A 19,087-nucleotide genomic window follows, 5' to 3' on the forward strand; every position below is an offset into this window, starting at 1 on the left:
AGTATCTGGCATTATGTGAAAATCAGTCAGACAGGTTCTTACCCCCTCTGACAGTCAGAGGTCAGAAATCTCTAGCTGGCCTCATTTCCTTTAAGAAAGTGTAGTGCTAATCTGTCCATCATATTATCCCTAAAACAGCCTCTGTTCCTCATGATGGAGCCTGGCCAGCTAATGTAATTTATTTTCCTGGCTATTAGTGAGTAAATGGGGAATGCTCTCTTCTAGGCAGCAGAAGGGTTTTTTCTTTTGTATTTTTTTTTAACACTTTTACAAACATTTCTCTTCTGATATTTCACATTTTATTCACAATTCTGGTTTCTTTCCTGTATGGGTCTTTACACCAAAGGACTTCAGAAAATATAGCATTCTGCACTGATGCATAGTTTGTATCAGGTGCATTTGAGGTTGTGTTTTTAAGAACTTAACTCCTTTCTAAACTAAATATTTTGTGATCAATTAATAAAAACGTCTGTGTGAACTTAGATTTTAAGACTTTGTACACTAGCCTCATAAAAGCATTTACAGTGCTGCGAAGTCACTAAAGTCTGTGCTCCTATCTCCTGCTCAGGGATTTTCATTGTTGTAGGATTAGTTTCTTGGCTATTTGTGCAACTTGCAGTAGCCCTTTCTTTCGAATCCTCCATAAGACTGATGCCTATCTCAGATCCTCTGAGTGCAACTAAAATGGGGTTCACATGCCATATGCTTCTTTGTTTCCCCTGACGTTTCTACTGGTCAGCATTACTTTGGGAAGGTGTTATAACTTTAAGTGCATAGATAATATCTATCATATACAGTATCAGTATTTCAGTTGTGTACAGTTTACTCATATTACAGTAGTTTATAGGAACCCCAAATCAAGGGTTAGGGCTCTCTGTGCTAGGTGTTATGCAGATAGCAAAGAAAACAGTTGCTGCTCAAGAGTTTTTCATTAAACCAATTAAGAGAGCTCTGGGCTGGGAGAAGAGCCAGAAGAGGAGAGCACACACTGGACCATGAATCAAGTAGTTGGAAGGAACCAGTTATCTGCCAGGACATATCTTATAAACAATTGAACAGTTACTGCAGAATGAATTTTCATTTCTATAGCATCTCCCATTGTAATGTTCTCTACATATCTGATAAGCAGACATAGGGACAACTTCCCCTACTGTTGAAATGCTGCTACCTTTGGAACTGTTTAACAGTTCCTAAGCTGTTGTGTATAGACTCCCATATGCAGATGAAACAGCATGAGGCATTTAAGTATGCAAAGTGTACGTACCCAAATTGAAATTGATCTGGACCAGTTGGATTGAGACCTGTATTCCTCATAAATAATACTGAAAAGTGCCATTGGAAGCAACCCTCTTTACAACTCATCAAAGACAGCAGTATGGTGCAGTTTGTCTTGTCCTCCATCTGTGTCACCGACGGGAAATTTGCATCCTAAGTGTGTGTCTTTACTTGTGGCTGAGGTCTTTGATGCTGTGTGCAGTATAGTCAGAGCAATTTACAAGTTTATGCATCATTGTCCAGAACTGATTTGTTTTTGTTTGTTTTTTTTAAAAAAGATCAGTTCCCAAGAGAGAACTGAAAAGCTTTTGGAAATTAAAACTCCCCAAACTGTAATAACATGAAAGTAGACTTACAAATTACAATATACACCTCTATCCCGATATAATACGACCCGATATAACACGAATTCGGATATAATGTGGTAAAGCAGCGCTCCAGGGGGGTGGGGCTGCGCATTCCAGTGGATTAAAGCAAGTTCGATATAATGCAGTTTCATCTATAACATGGTAAGATTTTTTGGCTCCTGAGGACAGCATTATATCGAGGCAGAGGTGTATTTCCAATTTTAGACGTGACATTACATCTCAAATAAAGTTAGGTCAGATTGAGTCAAAAGTTTGAGGGGAAATTGCCATGGTTTTGTAGGAAGCATTGTGACGCTCTTCCACTTGAGTCAGGATTGAACCAATACTCTGGCATTATTAATATTTATTTATATTAGGGGCTGGTATCATTCAGGAGAGGTGTGAAAACGAGGTCCTGAACATTAAAAGTCCTCTGGAAGTGCCTGCCAAAATTCAATCTTGAGGAGTATTCTGCCAAGCTAAATTCTCTCTGCAGTTTGGATACAATTTTCTTCACATTCTGTCTTAAACTGCTGTATTATGTTTGCGTTTGCTGTAAAATATCAGCTGCATTTCAGTGGTGAGCAAAATATGTGTACAGATGTTAAATTAATGCAAAGTGGGTATTTACTGAAAAATACAATAAGTGATTAATTCCAATTGTATATAACAAAAAATCTAGTATGGCAAGTTTAATTAAAGCTTTTAAGAAATAAAATCATTTTAAAACCTGAATTGGTCTCACCGTAATGAGTGCTTTAAAATCTATGGGTACTTTCTTATTTCCATTAGTTATTTCCTGGCCGTCAGCCCGTGGTGAAGTTGTTAGAGACCTTGCAAGAGTGGCTGGTGAGCCTTCCATTAGACAAAATCCCTTATGATGCTATCCTAGATCTGGTCAACAACAAAATGCGGGTAAGCTGTTACTAGTTTCCAGCATAAAATACAGAATTAGTAAAGGATAAGGTTCTGTATAAATCCAAGACACCACTTATGGATGCCTCCCTCGAGCATAATGCAGTTATAAGAAGGTTAAAATGGAAATAAAGTGAATTCATTAACCAGAAAAAAATCCCCATGAAGGAACTTAAATGAGACACATGAAGTACAGTGCAGCATAGCACAGTCCTGTGTGTATGAATGTGCAGTCACTGATGTTACAGATCTTTCCTTTCCATGTTCAGATAATTCAGTGTCTCTGATGAAAATGTTTGCTCAATATCCTTTAAAAGAAAGACGCACACACACAGAATATGAACATTGCCTTTCTGGCAGAGAAGGGCAGAGTGAGACTGTTCAGCACAAATCAATTCCACACATTTATTGTATGCTGAGGCACACCTCCCTCTTTATTTCCTTCTCCTCTGATGAATGGGATTTTTAGGACTTTGAATTGGACCAGTTATTGCCAGCACTATGATTGTCTTGAAGGCCAGAGTTTAAAAGCTGGCAAAGTTAGCCATCATGATTTTACGTTAACCTTGAAGACTTTTGAGAAACTTAATATACTGACCTAGAACAGATGTTGATGAGAATAAAAAAAAAAAATTCTTTTGTCTAGTGTTTTTATAAAGAATATTTACAAATTAGGATGCCTAATATTTTCCATCACACTAGTTTACAGTATTTAAGAGAAAAGTATTATGTCCTGCTTTAATGCTTACGCAAAAAGATATTTAATAACAATACATTAGAATAGCCCACACTACTTAAATTCTAAGTTCCTTAAACATGAATTTAATAGCTTCAACTTAATACACTTTCACAAATGGATCATCTTTTTTTTAAGTTAGGATTTACCGTCATTAACAGTAATGTTAACTAATACATTTGGAGGCTGATCCTGGAATGTGCTGAGTGTCTGTGGAGCACTGGGTACCCTCAGTTCCCTTCCATTTCAGTTGGAATTGAGAACTTCATCTTGCAGGTTTGGGCCATTCTGACCTGAACTGAGCATTTCATTAAACTGGCTTTATTTATTTATTTATTTATTTATTTGAAAGGTGCTAGCTAGGAAAATACATTAACTATGGTGTGCAGAGTACAGGCACTGCGTGTGTAGCTGTGCAACACAGTGAAAGGCAGGGTGTCCACACTTGTCACTGCAGTGTGTAGCTACATACCACGGGGAGCAGCCAAAGCCTTTCCCTGCCCCACCCCCTACCCCCGGCTGGAGTCTTTCACTGTGGTGGGGAAATGCTCCAGAAGCAGGAAACTACACTACTAAGAATTGCAGCGTAGACATAGGGGGAATGGACAAAGCGATCTAAGGCATGGAACCTGGAGGTTCAGACATTAAGGACGTTTATTCTACTCACCTACGCCATGTTCATCATCAGCACTGCTGTTGATACCTGTGCTAGCTTTTCAGGCACTGTCTGTACTCCACACACCATTGTCAGTGTAGACATACCTTCTATTTAACCAGAAGATAATACTCAACTAAAAGAACGTCCAAACGTCTACCTGTAATATCAGCATTGCACATGTTTGGCTGTATAGGCTTGCTTGTCTAAGGCCTTTTTCTACTAGTCACACGTGCATAAAGATCTGTTTCTTTTAATTACCAAGTAAACACAACAAGAAGAGGTGCACACATACCAGACCTATCTGTACGTTCAGGAGCAATTAACAGATGTGATAAGTTCAATGGGAAAGTGTCATTTTCAAGTAATCTGGTCCCAGACTGGACACCTTTTAAGGAATATTTTCTTTTCAGATTTCTGGAATATTCCTCACTAACCACGTTCAGTGGGTCGGCTGTCAGGGGAGCAGACCAGAGCTGAGAGGTTATACCTGTTCCCTCTGGAAGCTGTTCCACACCTTAACTGTTCAAGCTGCAGTTCGACCAAAAGCCTTAATCAATACAGGTAAGCAGCAGTTATGCAGGAGAACTAAAGGAGGGGAGCTCTTGATGTGGCAATCTAGCTGTGCATAAATTAGCATAACAAATACTGGATTTGAATAAATCTCTGCTCAGAGATCACAGGCTTGAATAAAAGATGCAATCCAGCTCCGTGGAGGACATTGACATCCAAGGCTCAGTTTTTCAGTTCTAGACCAGTAGGGGTCAGGGCATATCTGCTGCAATCCTTCTCGTTGACTCAAGAACTGTGTTGATGGGCTCTGAAAGGAGCAATGGCCATCTCTTCTCCCCGGCAGGAGTGGTTAAGTAAGGTATATGGCCTTGAAGATGGCTAAAAATGAAACACAGATGAGTGGGAATGTCTTTGAAACACTGAACTGATGTTTCTCCCAGTGGAGTGTGGTGGGGACGGGTATGCAAATCTGTTTGTTAGGATACATCATATCCTAAATCATAAGACTGAATAATTATTTCAAATGCATTTTCATATTGTAGGTCAACCATGAAAGTTTGTGCCCAGAAGTGATATTTCTTCTTTAATAGCAGACACACCAAATAATTACTTGTCTTTTAAAACCACAGGGAGGTATGAAAATTTGGTATTGATTCATATTTCAGAAGCTTATATACATTGTTGGCCAGATGTACATTTTATTTCCATCATGGTTAGAAGACTGAATTAATGATACTAAAATGAAATTTTCTAAATCATTTTGTATTTGACAGGACAGTATTTTATTCTTGCTCTGTTGTATTTTTAAAACACTTGCGCTGATCATAATGTCAAAGCAATGTAATGGAAGAGTTCTAGAAATGTTATAGAAAATGGATAGATTATGGAACACCTTTCAAATCATCTTTTCAGAAATAAGGCAAGAATAATCTGAGATTGGAAACTACCCAATTAAAATTGAGGCAATCAATTTCCCTTAATTATGGCCCCAAATGCTCTGTATGCTAAAAATCCACTTTGGTTTCCATCAGTCAGGAGGGACTATTTAGTGATGGAGAATATGGAGGTTTGTACCTTTTTGCTGATATACCTGTTTGAGAGAGACTTTGTAAAACAAATGGACAATTAGTTTAGGCAGAGCCAGGCTATAGGAAGTTTGTGTGGAATAACCCTGTGTCCAGATTGGTGGATTGGAATCACAAAAACAATTTTCAGGCAACAAATGTCCTTGAAAGATAAAATTCTAGGAGGAATGTCACCACGTGGCCAACGTTAGAAACTGGTTTAATTTTTTCCATTTGTCGTTTGTAAGAGGCCGGTTTACCAAAAAAAAAAAAAGGCTCTGTGGTTGAACTCACAAATTATAGGCACAAACATTTGTGCAGCATTATTTGCAGACACAATTAAGGTTGCTTAATTGTCTTAGCTTGACTCCATCTATAAATTGGGTAGTTCAGCATCTAACTGGCGGTACTTGTACATTTATACTTGTGGAAAGACAGGGTAAATCTCTTTTAGAAGTTAACACCAACAGTTCCTAGTGAAGAGCACACCCTAGAGAGGCACGTTGGATAGCACTGCACTGACAGCCGGTATAACTTACACATCCCAGTGCTCTTTGTTCACTCATTCCACTTGCCACAAAAATGCTGTAGTTTAGCAGTATAATTTTTTTTTTGTTCTCTGTAATTGAACTATGTAAAATTGCATCTTAAATTGCTTCAATATTGCAAGTGTGTTTTCAAAGAAGGCAGAAATTTAAAGTGTACTTGAAAACCTGAAAAATCTTCAGTACACTGAACTATCAATTTAAAACGGGACAGATATTTGATGATCACTTCTTATGGTGAAAGAATTGGGTCAGTCTGAGACTGTCGGATTATGTCTTGGGAGGTTTTCCTCTCCTTATTGCTTGTTTAAATCCCATCTACTAAAAAGCATGATGCACTCCCTAATCCTTCCCACCACAGGTAGGGTTTTATGATTCTTGTCCACTTTAAAGATTAGGGTTACCCTGAATAGCAGTAGTTTGGGAGGAAAGAGAAAAGGATTACGTGATGATATATGGCAGATGTTAATAGAAGATCCATCTCTGGGATGATAAAAGAAAAACAAACAAAATGAGCCATTTTGCGTTTTGGATTTTTTTATTTTTTAAAAGCAACAGTATTTTCTTGGTAGTTCGAGTTACCTGTAGAGTCTGTTAGCTAAGGTGAATTTACTCTCATTTTCCTAACATATCGTTTCCTTCAATATACATTTGCAGACACATTGTTAAAATGTTGAGCTGTGTGTTCTGACCCTGCAACAGGATTGGTGTAAAGGAATCTAGTAGAATCTTAGTGCTTAAAATCATTGCAAGAATTCTGTCCTGCAAATCCTTAGTTGTACGAGCTGCCGTGTTGAGGTGATGGGGCTATTCTCATGAGTAAATATTACACGTGTAAGGCTTTGCAGGATGAGGTCCTATATTTGTTTTATTGATAACATCCAAATTTTCTCAAGAATCTGTAAATCAATAAAATCACAAGAAACCATCAAAAGATGAACATTGTGACACTTGAGATTTCAAGGATTTAGAATTTTAAGAGTTAATGCATTTGGGTTAAATCTGCGTGTGATTCTTTGCTCCTATGTAAAGGGGCTGAGTTTGCCAGTAATGTGAAGAATAGTATAAACTGTGTTTGTTTAAAAAAATTAAAAGATCAATCTTTAAAATACTGTTGCGTAGTAATAGTTTTGTTTTGCCTGAAATTCATGTTGGCTTTCTAAAATTATTTTTCAGCAGTTCTTTTAATACTCACATTTAATCTGCTTTAATCTCAGTTGTTTTTTTTATTTATACATGTCTGTTCAATCACAGATATTGAATGTCTGAGTAGAGATTGTTCCCCATTTATTACTTCTTTGGTTTCAAATCATTTCTTTTTATGTTTGAGCTTTCATGTTTACGGCATAATGCTGCTGTTTTGTTGCCTACATGTGTTTTATGAATAGACCCTTGTGCATGTGTTTCTGGAGTACGTGAACAGTTAATATTTTTAATAGCTTGTGCTAACAGTTTTTCCAGTGAAAAGTGCAGGAGGTTGTAGATGCACTACAGAACTGTTTTGAAATTAAAGTACTTCAAATATAATTATATTTAACATTAGTAAATGTAAATAAAATGTTGTATATGCCTTTAGAAATATATATTCAATTAAATGCTGTAATCAATTATGGTAGAACCTTACTATATCTCATCCCATTGTAGATACAGCTGAATTTTTGTTCGGCTACAGTAGTTGCTAATTCAGTCAATCAATTCAATCCAGGATGCTCCATCACAAAATGTACTACATTTGGCAAAGGTTTTTATGTTAATTATTTATGATAATTCATAGTATACTAGTAAATATGCTACAGTATGTTTTACAAGAGAGGTTAAGTACTGGTCAGACATCTCTACGCTACTCTGCAATTAAATCTTTGAGAAGTACTGTAAGACCACTCTGTTTACTGACTACGGATCCATGGAATTTGAATAAGGACTACTTGTAAACACTGTATGCAGTCATAATGGCAGGAGAAGGCTCTTCGTTTGCAGAGGTCTTTGCAGTTTTTCTGCACTACCTAATCACTCATGTACCTTCAGCATGGGTGTGTAAACACTATGAACCAATAGTCCTGATTCTACCAGAAAATCATTCCAAAATTCTTATATTTTTAAGGGTTACTTTAATAAAGTCACTGTATTAAATATACATATATGTATGCCTTTGTGTTTATGTAAATATAGTGAGAATGCAATATTTGTGTTCCTCGAACTTACAGAAAATATTAATGAAAGGTGAGAGGCAGATTGTGGCTACAGAGACATCTTTACCTGTTTTGAGGGGTTTTGCTGTTTTGGGTTTTTTTTAAATAAGGTCACCCAACATTATAGTATCTGAGCTCAATTTAATATTAAATTGACACTGTATGTTCATTCAGTCACTGAAAGAGGTCTTGGAGTATACTCTTTTTTTGTAAAAATCACTTGCTATATAAAGAAACTACACTTGGCTTCACAGTGCCAGATCTTACTCTGTGACTTGGCCTTCTGAGAAAAGTGTTTTACCATCTGTGCTGCATGTCGATCTTGTAACTGACTTTCTTCTCTGTATTGGCAAAATATCTTTGGAAAGGGGAAATAAGTGAACACCACTGATTAGCTTTTGATACTACACCTCTACCCTGATATAACATGAATTCGGATATAACGCGGTAAAGCAGTGCTCCAGGAGGGGGGCAGGGCTGCGCACCCCGGTGGATCAAAGCACGTTCGATATAACGCGGTAAGATTTTTGGCTCCCGAGGACAGCGTTATATGGAGGTAGAGGTGTATATATAATGTTATCCTTCCTGCATTCAGTTCACTTTTGTGGAGTCAGATATCTTTAACACTCTGTGTCTGTCTAGTATTTGTTTACAACGAGGTTTTATTTGTATAAATAGCTTGTTTTATTAGGCAGTAGAACTATTTATGCAAAACTATTCACTGAGGTGCAGTTGTTGTGTGAGCTCATTTGTACGATGGATATCCACATAAAGGAGCATCTATAAAATAAAAGCAACATTCTAAATTTGAAATGCTAGCAACATTGTGTGGAACCAAGAGAGGGCAACTTATCAGAGGGGCAGCCGTGTTAGTCTGGATCTGTAAAAGCAGCAAAGAATCCTGTGGCACCTTATAGACTAACAGACGTTTTGGAGCATGAGCTTTTGTGGGTGATACATTGTATGAAGTGGGTATTCACCACGGAAAGCTCATGCTCCAAACGTATGTTAGTCTTTAGGTGCCACAGGATTCTTGGCTGCTTTTTACAAGGGGCAACTTTTTCTTTCTTCCCCCCCATGATTCATTTTATCTTGGTGTGGCTTATGTATTCTTGTGGCAGGTGAAAAAATGTTGGAAGCTGTTTTGTTCAGGTGCTGCTAACATGGACACCATTGCTCTTTCCACGTTTTGTAGGATATCGCCCAAGTGGTCCCACAGATCGAATGCGGAGGTATATTCAGCACTTTTTTGGTGCATAGGCTTGTGCACAGCGATTTTGAAGAGAATGGCTAAAGAATCCATGGATTCCGGAAAACCTAGACAAGGCTGTTCTCGTGGCTGTGGGAAGGCACAATGTAGTTGAATGACAGGCTTGCAGGTACGGCGAGAATCTGGCATGGTCCCCAAGCTGCGCTTTGTCTGGTGGTTAGATGATAGTACTGTTATCGAATTAATTTAACAAATAGTGGTCAATGACTCTGCGGCTGTTCAAAAGTTACTTAGAACTGGTCACAGGGCAGATTTCCAATTCCAACAGAAATAACTACAGAGTGAGTAAAACTTCGCATTTAGGCACACCCACTCTTGCAGGTCACAATGGTTTCAGGATACAATATGTGTGTGGTGAAGCTCCTATGTTCTCGAGCATCAGTTTTCTTGAAGTTCCAACCTGCTGTGTGATGGATGTCCTCCAGCGTCGTTTCAAAGCCTGTTTGAAACTGAGGCCACTGTCTACACTACGGGATAAATATCGAATTAGCTAAAATTGATTTATAAAACTGATATTATAAAATTCGATTTCATGCGGCCACACTAGGCACAGTAATTCGGCGTTGTGTTCCATGGTCCGAGGCTAACGATGCGATTTCTGAAGTGTTGGCCAGTGTGGGTAGCTCCTTCCATACTATTCCCATAGTTCCCGAGTCTCCCCCGCCCATTGAATTCTGAGGTTGAATCAATTGTTCGCGGGTGGTTCTGGTAAATGTCATCAGATCCATTCACTTCCTCGCGAGGAAAACATACAGGCTAACAATCCTATTCGCGCCGTTTTTCCCTGATTGCCCTGGCAGATGCCATAGCACGGCAACCATGGAGCCCGTTCAGCTTTTTTTTTTCTAGGCACCATAAGTGTACTGGAATGCCGCGGGAGAGAGAGCGATACACCAGCGCTACACAGCAGCATTCCTTGCTTTTGCAATGATAGCCAGAGATGCGTTACCCGGTCGTTCTTGTACGTCTACTTGCCGGAGAAAATAGAATGAGACTGACGGTTATCTCATCCCCCTCTGTACTGTCCGCTGCTAATCATGGATGTGCCCTGGCTGACGAAATCGGCTGGGGGCGGCACACAAAAGCAAATTGGGATTGACTCACTGGAGACTGAGTCAATCCCTCCTTATGCGTTTCTAAAAAGAGTCAGTCCTGCCTAGATGGGGCAAGTTGCTATTAGAGGACCAGTGTATCAGCAGCACACGCTGCTCCGGTGTGCAGTATTCACAGGGGGTGCCCTGCGCATAAAACAGACGCCCACCCTTGCTTCCCATCCTCCCCCAGACCTTCCTGGGCTACCGTGGCAGTGTCGTCGCACCCCCCATTGTGTCATTGAAGTTATAAAGAATGCAGAATATGAAACAGTAGATCTTGTTAGTGAGATTTAAAATGAGGGGGAGGCAGCCTCCCGGGCTATGACAGTCAGGCAGCTACGAATCTTGATTCTGTACACAGGAAAGGGAGGGGGCTGTGATGAAGCTCAGCCCCCAGTTGCTATGATGAAGACGGTTACCAGCCGTTCTGTTACCATCCACTGGGAGTAACTGGGTGTCATTCCATTTTTACCCAAGGCGCCCCCGGCCCGCCTCACCTGAGGCCACCAGGTAGCACTCACGGGCCTGATGGTGACGACGGATATCAGTCCATATTGTACCGTCTACCACCGGGAGGGGGGAGAGGAGAGGATACTGCTCTTCACTGTGCAGCATCGCGTCTACCAGCAGCATTCAGTACACATAGGTGACATATGACAGAAGTCAAGAAATGATTTCTTTCCCTTTCTTTCACGTGGGGTGGGAGGGGAACTGAGGAGCGTATTCCTGAACCACGCCAGACACTGTGTTTGAACCTACAGACATTGGAGCTCAGCCAGAATGCAAATACTTTTCAGAGACTGCTGTGAACTGTGGGATAGCTGGAGTCCTCAGTACCCCCTCCATCCATGAGCGTTCATTTGAGTCTCTGGCTTCCGTTACGCTTGTCACGCAGCGCTGTGTATCCTGGAGAATTTTTTTCAAACGCTTTGCATTTCGTGTTCTGTAACGAGCTCTGATACAACAGATTTGTTCCCCATACAGCGATCAGATCTAGTATCTCCCGTACGGTCCATGCTGGAGCTCTTTTTGGATTTGAGACTGCATCACCACCCGTGCTGATCAGAGCTCCACGCTGGGCAAACAGGAAATGTAATTCAAAAGTTCGCGGGGCTTTCCTGTTTACCTGCCCTGCATCCGAGTTCAGATTGCTGTCCAGAGCGGTCAGTGTGCACTGTGGATACCGCCCGGAGGCCAATAACGTCAATTTCCGTCCACACTAACTGTAATCCGATATGTTAATATCGAATTTAGCGCTACTCCTCTTGTCGGGGTGGAGTACAGAAATCGATTTAAAGAGCCCTTTATATCGATATAAAGGGCGTTGTAGTGTAGAGGGGTACAGCGTTAAATCGATTTAACGCTCTTTAAATCGATTTAAACGCGTATTGTAGACCAGGCCTGAGCAGTGCAGCTTAGCTACTTACTAATCTGTCAACTAGAATAATTACAATTTTTTCCAAAATGTTTTAGATCACCATTCAAACCTGTTTTCATTTTATTCTAGCTGGGAATACAAAAAGCACTAGAGAAATGTAATTGAGAAGATGATCATAATTGAACAGGATTCTTTTCCTTGGTGTAGAATGGCCTTAACTATTCATAAATCAGTAACTGAATAAACTAAAATTATTCTTCAAACAAGATTTGTTACTCTATAGAGCTTTCGTTATAACAATTGGACTAAAACACTGTGAAACTATTAGGTTGTATTTAATCCATTGTGTTGCACTGGTGTCCTATAACTAAAAAAACTAAAGAAAATTGGTTTCTATTTGCACTTGGTACCTGTCTGCTGTTATGGATTAGTGTATGTAACGTTACTTACAATTCAAATGTACAACAGTGTGTTTATTTTCTGGGTAAGTTGCATTCCCAAGATATGTGAAGTTTTAAATATTGTTTTGAATACAAACATTTTGTCTTGTGCCTCCAAGCAGGAGAAGCACGCAACATATTAGATACAATTTCCCTGTAATGCATGTTACCAATGTCTGAGGGGGTAAAGGGAAAAATTGGAGTCTTTTTCTTCACAATAGATTGCTAAGTATTGTCAAGATAGAATATAATAGTTTAGAAAAAAATATTTTCTCCTCGGAGAGTTCACTAAGATGCTGCTTTGAGTCATGCAACAATTGGTCAAAGTTTCTTCTAGTACAAATTTTGAACATGCATTGCAAAGAATGCCAAATGATATGTGCTAAATTTGTTACAATCTGTTTTCTCTTTCAGACTGTAATTTAGGATTCATCTATAGTTTGTGGTGGTTTATAGGAACTTTACCACGGGTAGGGTTCTCTCTAAAAGCCACTTAGTGAATTCTACAAATAGTTATTTCCTGTTTTGTATTAGCATAGTTCTGTGAAATTTTTGAACAATAAATGTATTATCAAAATCAGAGGTGCTTGTGTACACACTGTAGCCATGTTAGTTTTTTCAGCCAGATAAGGATTTTTGTTTTAAAATACCTAACTGAAGTTTAAGGAGTTTATTCTAGAGCAGACAAAGTCCAATACTAGCTATGGAAGACAGCTACTACCAATTAAGACAGAATGATGGCTGCTGCTATGAGAAATTGAAACACTAAAATTGAATCCAGTCCAAGAGAAACGCTTATACATTTAAAATGGTTCAGTTTACTTGTTAACTTTTAAATGTATAAAAATCATTATCAAAGTACTGAAAATGGTTTGCTATAGTAGTAAAACAGACTTCTGAAATAAGCAGGGTAAGGATGGAATTGTTGCCAGTATCTATAGAAACTTGTAAATATATTTACAAGACTTTGAATGGCCTTGAAGCATCTTGCCAAAAACTAGACTTCAGGACTACACAGTACTGTGCACAGAAGAGCAGTTCATTTTGAGCCATAACTTAAATTAACTCCTGGAAATGCATTTGATTGAGTGGTTTTTATCATTGCTAAAACTGTAGCATTTGTGAACTGCTCTCCTGTTACAGGGAGACTGTCATAATTTAATATGTGTCCTCCAAGAAAAAAGCAGTACCTCAGAATATGAAAATTAACATTTCAGCAAGGAAGGCTTTGTATTCATTTCAAAATTCATTCTTGATCATTCTTAGATTAGTACAAACATGTTGACTGTGGCTTTTTAAGTGTGGCTTTTATTGTTCCCTTAAACTAAGCTTTCTACTTTCATTAAATGGAAAATAGTCTCCTCACTTTCAGATGAGCAGATGGATGGTATTTGTATTTTCTTTTTCCTTACTTAGGTGATCCGAGTGAAGATCCAAAATTTCCTAAAGTTCAGTGGCCAACTCCAGATCTCTGTCCTGAGTGCCATGATGAAATTAAAGGATTACACAGCTGGAATGAGGCCCAAGTGCTACAATTCTTGAAGCATCACTATCACAATGAAAATATTCTATATAAATACACGGAAGGCCAGGTTAACACTAATGAAATAGAAGTTGGGGATGTGAGAGAGAGAAAAGACAAAAATTTACCCAAGAAAACAAGTGGAAACAAAGATGACAAGATCCTGGATCAACAAAATATGTTGGATTCAAAATCTAAGGTCTTAGATAAATTAATAGCAAATAACGGACCTGTCAGAGATGGAGGTAAAAATGCAATCGAATCAGTTATCCATAAAGAGACCAAGCCATCTGTGTCTTTCTTAGGGATTGGATTTTCTAGCATAGACATGAGTCTGTGTGTTGTACTTTATGTAGCATCATCCTTATTTTTAATGATAATGTACTTTTTTTTCCGAATGAGGTCCAAACGGTGGAAGGTGAGGTATTATCGTCCAGGTGTGTAGAACTTACCAGAAATGACATTTTCATTGTAAGTGGCTGATCAGTACCAGACGCAGCTTTAATATTTATGATCAGGGATTTTATACACAGTATTGTTGCAAAACCCTCCTCCCAACTCATTTCACCAATGTTCTCACTTAGTGCTGTAGGGCGTGTTCTAGGAATCCCAATATTTGTCTGGTATCCAGGTCCATAGCATTGAGTTAAAGTGTTTACTAAAGGAGAAAGATTGAACTTTTCTATTAACATATCATTACGTACTGTTTGCATCATTTACTGGTCTCTAATGTGAGGAACCGCACTATGTAATTAGTTACTCCAGGTGTTGGAAACAAACTGAATACTAGTGTGTGTGTTCTGACACAACTTTTTAATTTTATCCCAAGTTGACTAAATAATCTACCTGTCCACCCGCTGCTCATTGTGTGAGATCTTGTTGTTGCCTTTGGAGAAGCAAGAATTTTGATTTTTTTCAGAGAAAGAAACAGTGTATTTGAATAAACTTTACAAATGTATTATGTTTTTAAAAATGAATGTTTTTCTCCATTACATATTTGCAGTTGGAAGCCATAAGTGTCCAAATACAATTCCTCCCTCTCCCCTTAGTTCCAGCCAAGGGAATATGCACTTCCAGGAGGTTCAGCAGTTGTGGGTATTTGGATGATCTGAATAGCGTACAAGAGGCTTGATTCTGATCTTGCGTACGGCAATGTCCATTCAAAAGGAACCCTGTTGACTTCAATAGAGTTACACCATTGTAAGTGAGAGCAGACCCAGGCCCAATCTTTTTGCCTGCCCCTCTATTCCAAGTTTAAGCAGAGCATTAAATAACCCACTCTTTATTTGCTAATTTATAAGTAGGGGAGTAACTAAGGAATAGTTAGGGGAAATACTGTACTGTTGAATTACGCTATTGGAAGCCACTTTTCGTGAACTCTAGTAAAGTGAAACTCAGTGCCTGGTCAAGTAGGCTGAAAGTCCTGAGTGGTTTTGGTGGGCCAATACAAATTTCAGTTCTGGTTACAGTGAATTTCTTACAACATTGTGACACATACAAAAAAACTTCAGTATAAAGGATTCCGCAATGTAAGAATCTTCGCTCACAATTGTAAAGTTTTCTGGTGCTACAAAAATATGAGTGATTCAAGACAGCCTCCTTATGCATGTTCCTTCTGCTAGTGCATTCCACTGTTTGGATTAAAAAACAACAAAATAAGAATGGCCGTACAGGGTCAGTCCCGTGGTGGTCTGACAGTGGCTGGTACCAGATGCTTCAGAAGGAATGAACAGAACAGGGCAATTATCAAGGGATCGTCCAGTCCCAGCTTCTGGCAGTCAAAAGTTTAGGGACACCCAGAGCTTGAGTTGCGTCCCTTACTATCTTGGCTAATAGCCATTGATGGACCGATCCTCCAGGAACTTCTTTTTTTAACCCAGTTATATTTTTGGCCTTCACAACATCCCCTGGCAATGAGTTGCACAGGTTGACTGCATTATGTGAAGAAATAGGTCCTTACGTTTGTTTTTACACCTGCTGCTTATTCATTTCATTGGAGTGACCGCTGGTTCTAAACAGACGTTTAGTTGCAACTGTGCTCATCTCTTTTACTCCAATATGGGTCGTGGCAGCTTTTTGGAACATAGAAATTGCCATTCCAGATCAGACTACTGGTCCATCTGTCGAGTATTCTGCCTCTGACTGTGGCTGGTGCCAAATGCTGCAGAGGAAGGCATAAGAAGCCATGAAATGAACAGTTACAAAATTACCAGCCCAAAGTAGAAGTTTCCTGATTTCAGCTGTCAGTGGATGGTTTATGGCATGGAGCGTGAGGTCTACAATCCTATCTAATGTAACTCTTGGTCGTCATCTTATTCATATAAATGTCTCTAATCTTTTTTTAAACCTGGCACGCTCTAGCCTCATTGTTTTCTTTTGGCACTGAGTTCTACAGATCAAATATGTTGTGTAAAAAGTTAACTGTCAATTTCAGTGAATGTCCCCTTGCTCTTGTATTATGAGAGGAGGAATAAACAGCTCCAGGCTAATTCAATCATTTATTCCTTCATTTTATTAATTATTCTGTGTACTTCTGTAATGTCCCCTTCTTATTTCCACTACAAGCCGTATTATAAAATTAAAACTTAGCAGTAAAAATTAGCTAAAACTTAGCACATACGTCTCAGCAAGGACATATTTTTTTATTAACAAATGGAAATTATAGGGATTTGTGTGTCAAACTGCAGCTTTGTGTAACGTTAAAAGAAGGCAAATGATTATTCAAAGAAAGCCAGTGCAAAGGGACTAGCAGTGACTATTGCATATTTACAATAACCACTTCAATAAATTTACTCTGAATACATTTGTATGTGTCTAAAAATGCCTAAATCTGCATTCACAGAACAAGCGCTGTGAAGAAACCATTAACTCATCTTTTCTTAAGATGCCTTAGGGCTAAAGTTTGTTTATGTGCAAAGCCTGAATAAATGGGCTTTGCATGAGTGACAAATCCCACCTGTATACTTGGAGCTAGATGGTGAGCATCCATACAGGAGTTCTGCATTCTGTTCTGTATTCTGTCCACTGCCTGGGCCCGTTGGCAGTGTGCTGAGGTAGCAGAGTCTGCTGTAGGGTGATGGTTTTATGCTTGAGGTGTCTGTGAAGTTGTAAGAATTTCTTCCGAAATGGATGGGAAGAAGCACACATGAACAGTTTCATGTCAGTCTGCATTTTTCTAAGTAAATGGATGTTTTTAAAGGTGTGGCGTGATAGACCAAAATGGCTTCCTCCCTCTTTGGTGGGATTAAGAATCCCCGTATGGTCTCATGGGGCTCATTTTTAAATACTCCGAGAGATGGTGAAACAAGAGTGGAAGTTAACAGTTAAGGTTCTCAGTCTGATCTGTGCCGTTGTGCTTTGTTATTATAGGGTTTCAAATAGTGGGGGTCCCAAAGGGAAGAGCTTAGAACAGAGGCCAAAATTTTGGAACTTGGAGGCGTTGAGAGGCCCCTAACCAAGCGGCCTGATTTTTTTGAGGTGACTTGACAAAGCGGGGAGAGCTCAGCGTCTCTCAAAATTGGGCACCTGATCTGGAAAATGTTGATCAGTCTCAGAGGGCTCTTTGAACTTACGAACAGCAGCAAGGATCACACATTTTAGTATTAAATAACATGCTTATTTTTAACTCTGCTGGATGTGTAGAATTGAGTTTGAGTTTTTTGTCTTTTTATTTTCATCAGTATATTAATTGAACCAATCAAGCCAGTGAAGGATCATGGGGATGATTTTGCCCTTAGAACAGCTGGTGAATGATGCATTTAAGAAAATGTTCTTTGTTCACTGTATAAATATTGTAAGCTTTCATTCTGCCTTTATGCTGTTTGAAACATGGGAAGTGGAACAGATACCCAAACTTCCAGAATGGCTTTTTCCTGCTCAAAGAATACAGATAGATGTAAACAGAATTTGGATTATCCAATCTTGGTGTTATGGCTAAGTGCTGCCACGTAATTGGTACATAGTTTTCATTTTCATTGGTAGCAGTGCCCACCTCACTTGGAAAAGCTACCCTGAACTTTGGGTTTAGTTTTGTAAATCTCAGTTTGTGCTGTTACTATGTAGGTTTAAACTGACCCATGTTATTTCCTTTTGTGCATGATGATTGTCCCGGTGGATTTTCACATTCAGTGCTATAATGATTTCACTCACGATTGACTGCGTCTCCAGACAGTGTCCATCATGAGATAACGCAGTGCTGTTTTGACATGCTGTATTACAAATACCCTGTCGTAAGCTGGTTATGTCCTTTTATTAAAATGCCTTTAAAAGCACCTATTCAATCCTGGCATTTTGATTTTATAATGCACTGCGTTCCAAAATGAGAGAAATGTATATGTATGGATCATACCAGACTTTCATACTCAGGAAGGAATTTTGTCTATCGTAACACACTGAAAGGGTTCTGTGCTATTCGGATGTTTTCAATGTGGAAATATTAAACTGCAGAAAAAAATGAAAATAACAAATATAGGAACCTACTAGGTCTAAGGGAGGAGGGGAAGCTAGTGCCAAGAATGCCAAAATGAAACTCTTCCCTTGAGTTCCAATTTTAACTGCAAATTGTGTGTGTTTCATGTGACTCCTGTTTAGAACTCGACATTAAGACCATTTTTACAAAAGCTTCAGATGTATTTTCTGGGTCTGAAAATGTTGACTACAAGCTGTTGAGACTGAATATAAGTATTTGTTTTATTTATTTTTGATTGAATGACTTGAATGAAAGAGAAAGTAGTGGACATGAGAATATCAGTGATATACCTCTCTCTAGCAGAGAAAGTGCCCATTTTGTACTAAACTGTAGAAGAATGTGCTCATTTCAATAAATACATTGCAAACATTTTGGAAAAATGCATTTTTATTTTTGTAGACAAATCCTTTTTGTTCTGGACTTTTAATACAAATTGGGGAATGTTGCAAGAATAATTTGGTTAAAGTGCATTTCAACCAGTAGGGGGCATCATGTGTTGTTACACTTTAAAAAATATTTGGCCTGAACCCAACAGTTAAGTTTAACACTTTGAATTTCCAAATTCACTTCCCCTCAGCCCCCACCCCCAACTTCATAAAACATTAATGTAAATGGCATATTGGTGAAGCTGTGTCTAGTGGGGATGAAAAACTACTTTCTGTATTTCACTTTGTTT

General features: G+C 38.8%; 1 protein-coding gene across 1 annotated transcript in view; it reads left to right on the top strand.

Moving 5' to 3' along the window:
* Positions 1 to 18,791, top strand: part of QSOX2 (quiescin sulfhydryl oxidase 2) — a 42,489-nt gene extending 23,698 nt beyond the window's left edge. Inside the window, 6 exon segments of the mRNA XM_032767607.2 lie at positions 2,415 to 2,537; positions 4,342 to 4,492; positions 9,435 to 9,517; positions 9,520 to 9,547; positions 9,550 to 9,618; positions 13,838 to 18,791. Of these exon segments, the coding sequence (XP_032623498.2) occupies positions 2,415 to 2,537; positions 4,342 to 4,492; positions 9,435 to 9,517; positions 9,520 to 9,547; positions 9,550 to 9,618; positions 13,838 to 14,388 (1,005 nt within the window). The 3' untranslated portion in view covers positions 14,389 to 18,791.
* The last annotated feature ends 296 nt before the right edge of the window (positions 18,792 to 19,087 follow it).

This window comes from Chelonoidis abingdonii, chromosome 24, assembly GCF_003597395.2.
Source record: "Chelonoidis abingdonii isolate Lonesome George chromosome 24, CheloAbing_2.0, whole genome shotgun sequence".
Classification (NCBI taxonomy): domain Eukaryota; kingdom Metazoa; phylum Chordata; order Testudines; family Testudinidae; genus Chelonoidis; species Chelonoidis abingdonii.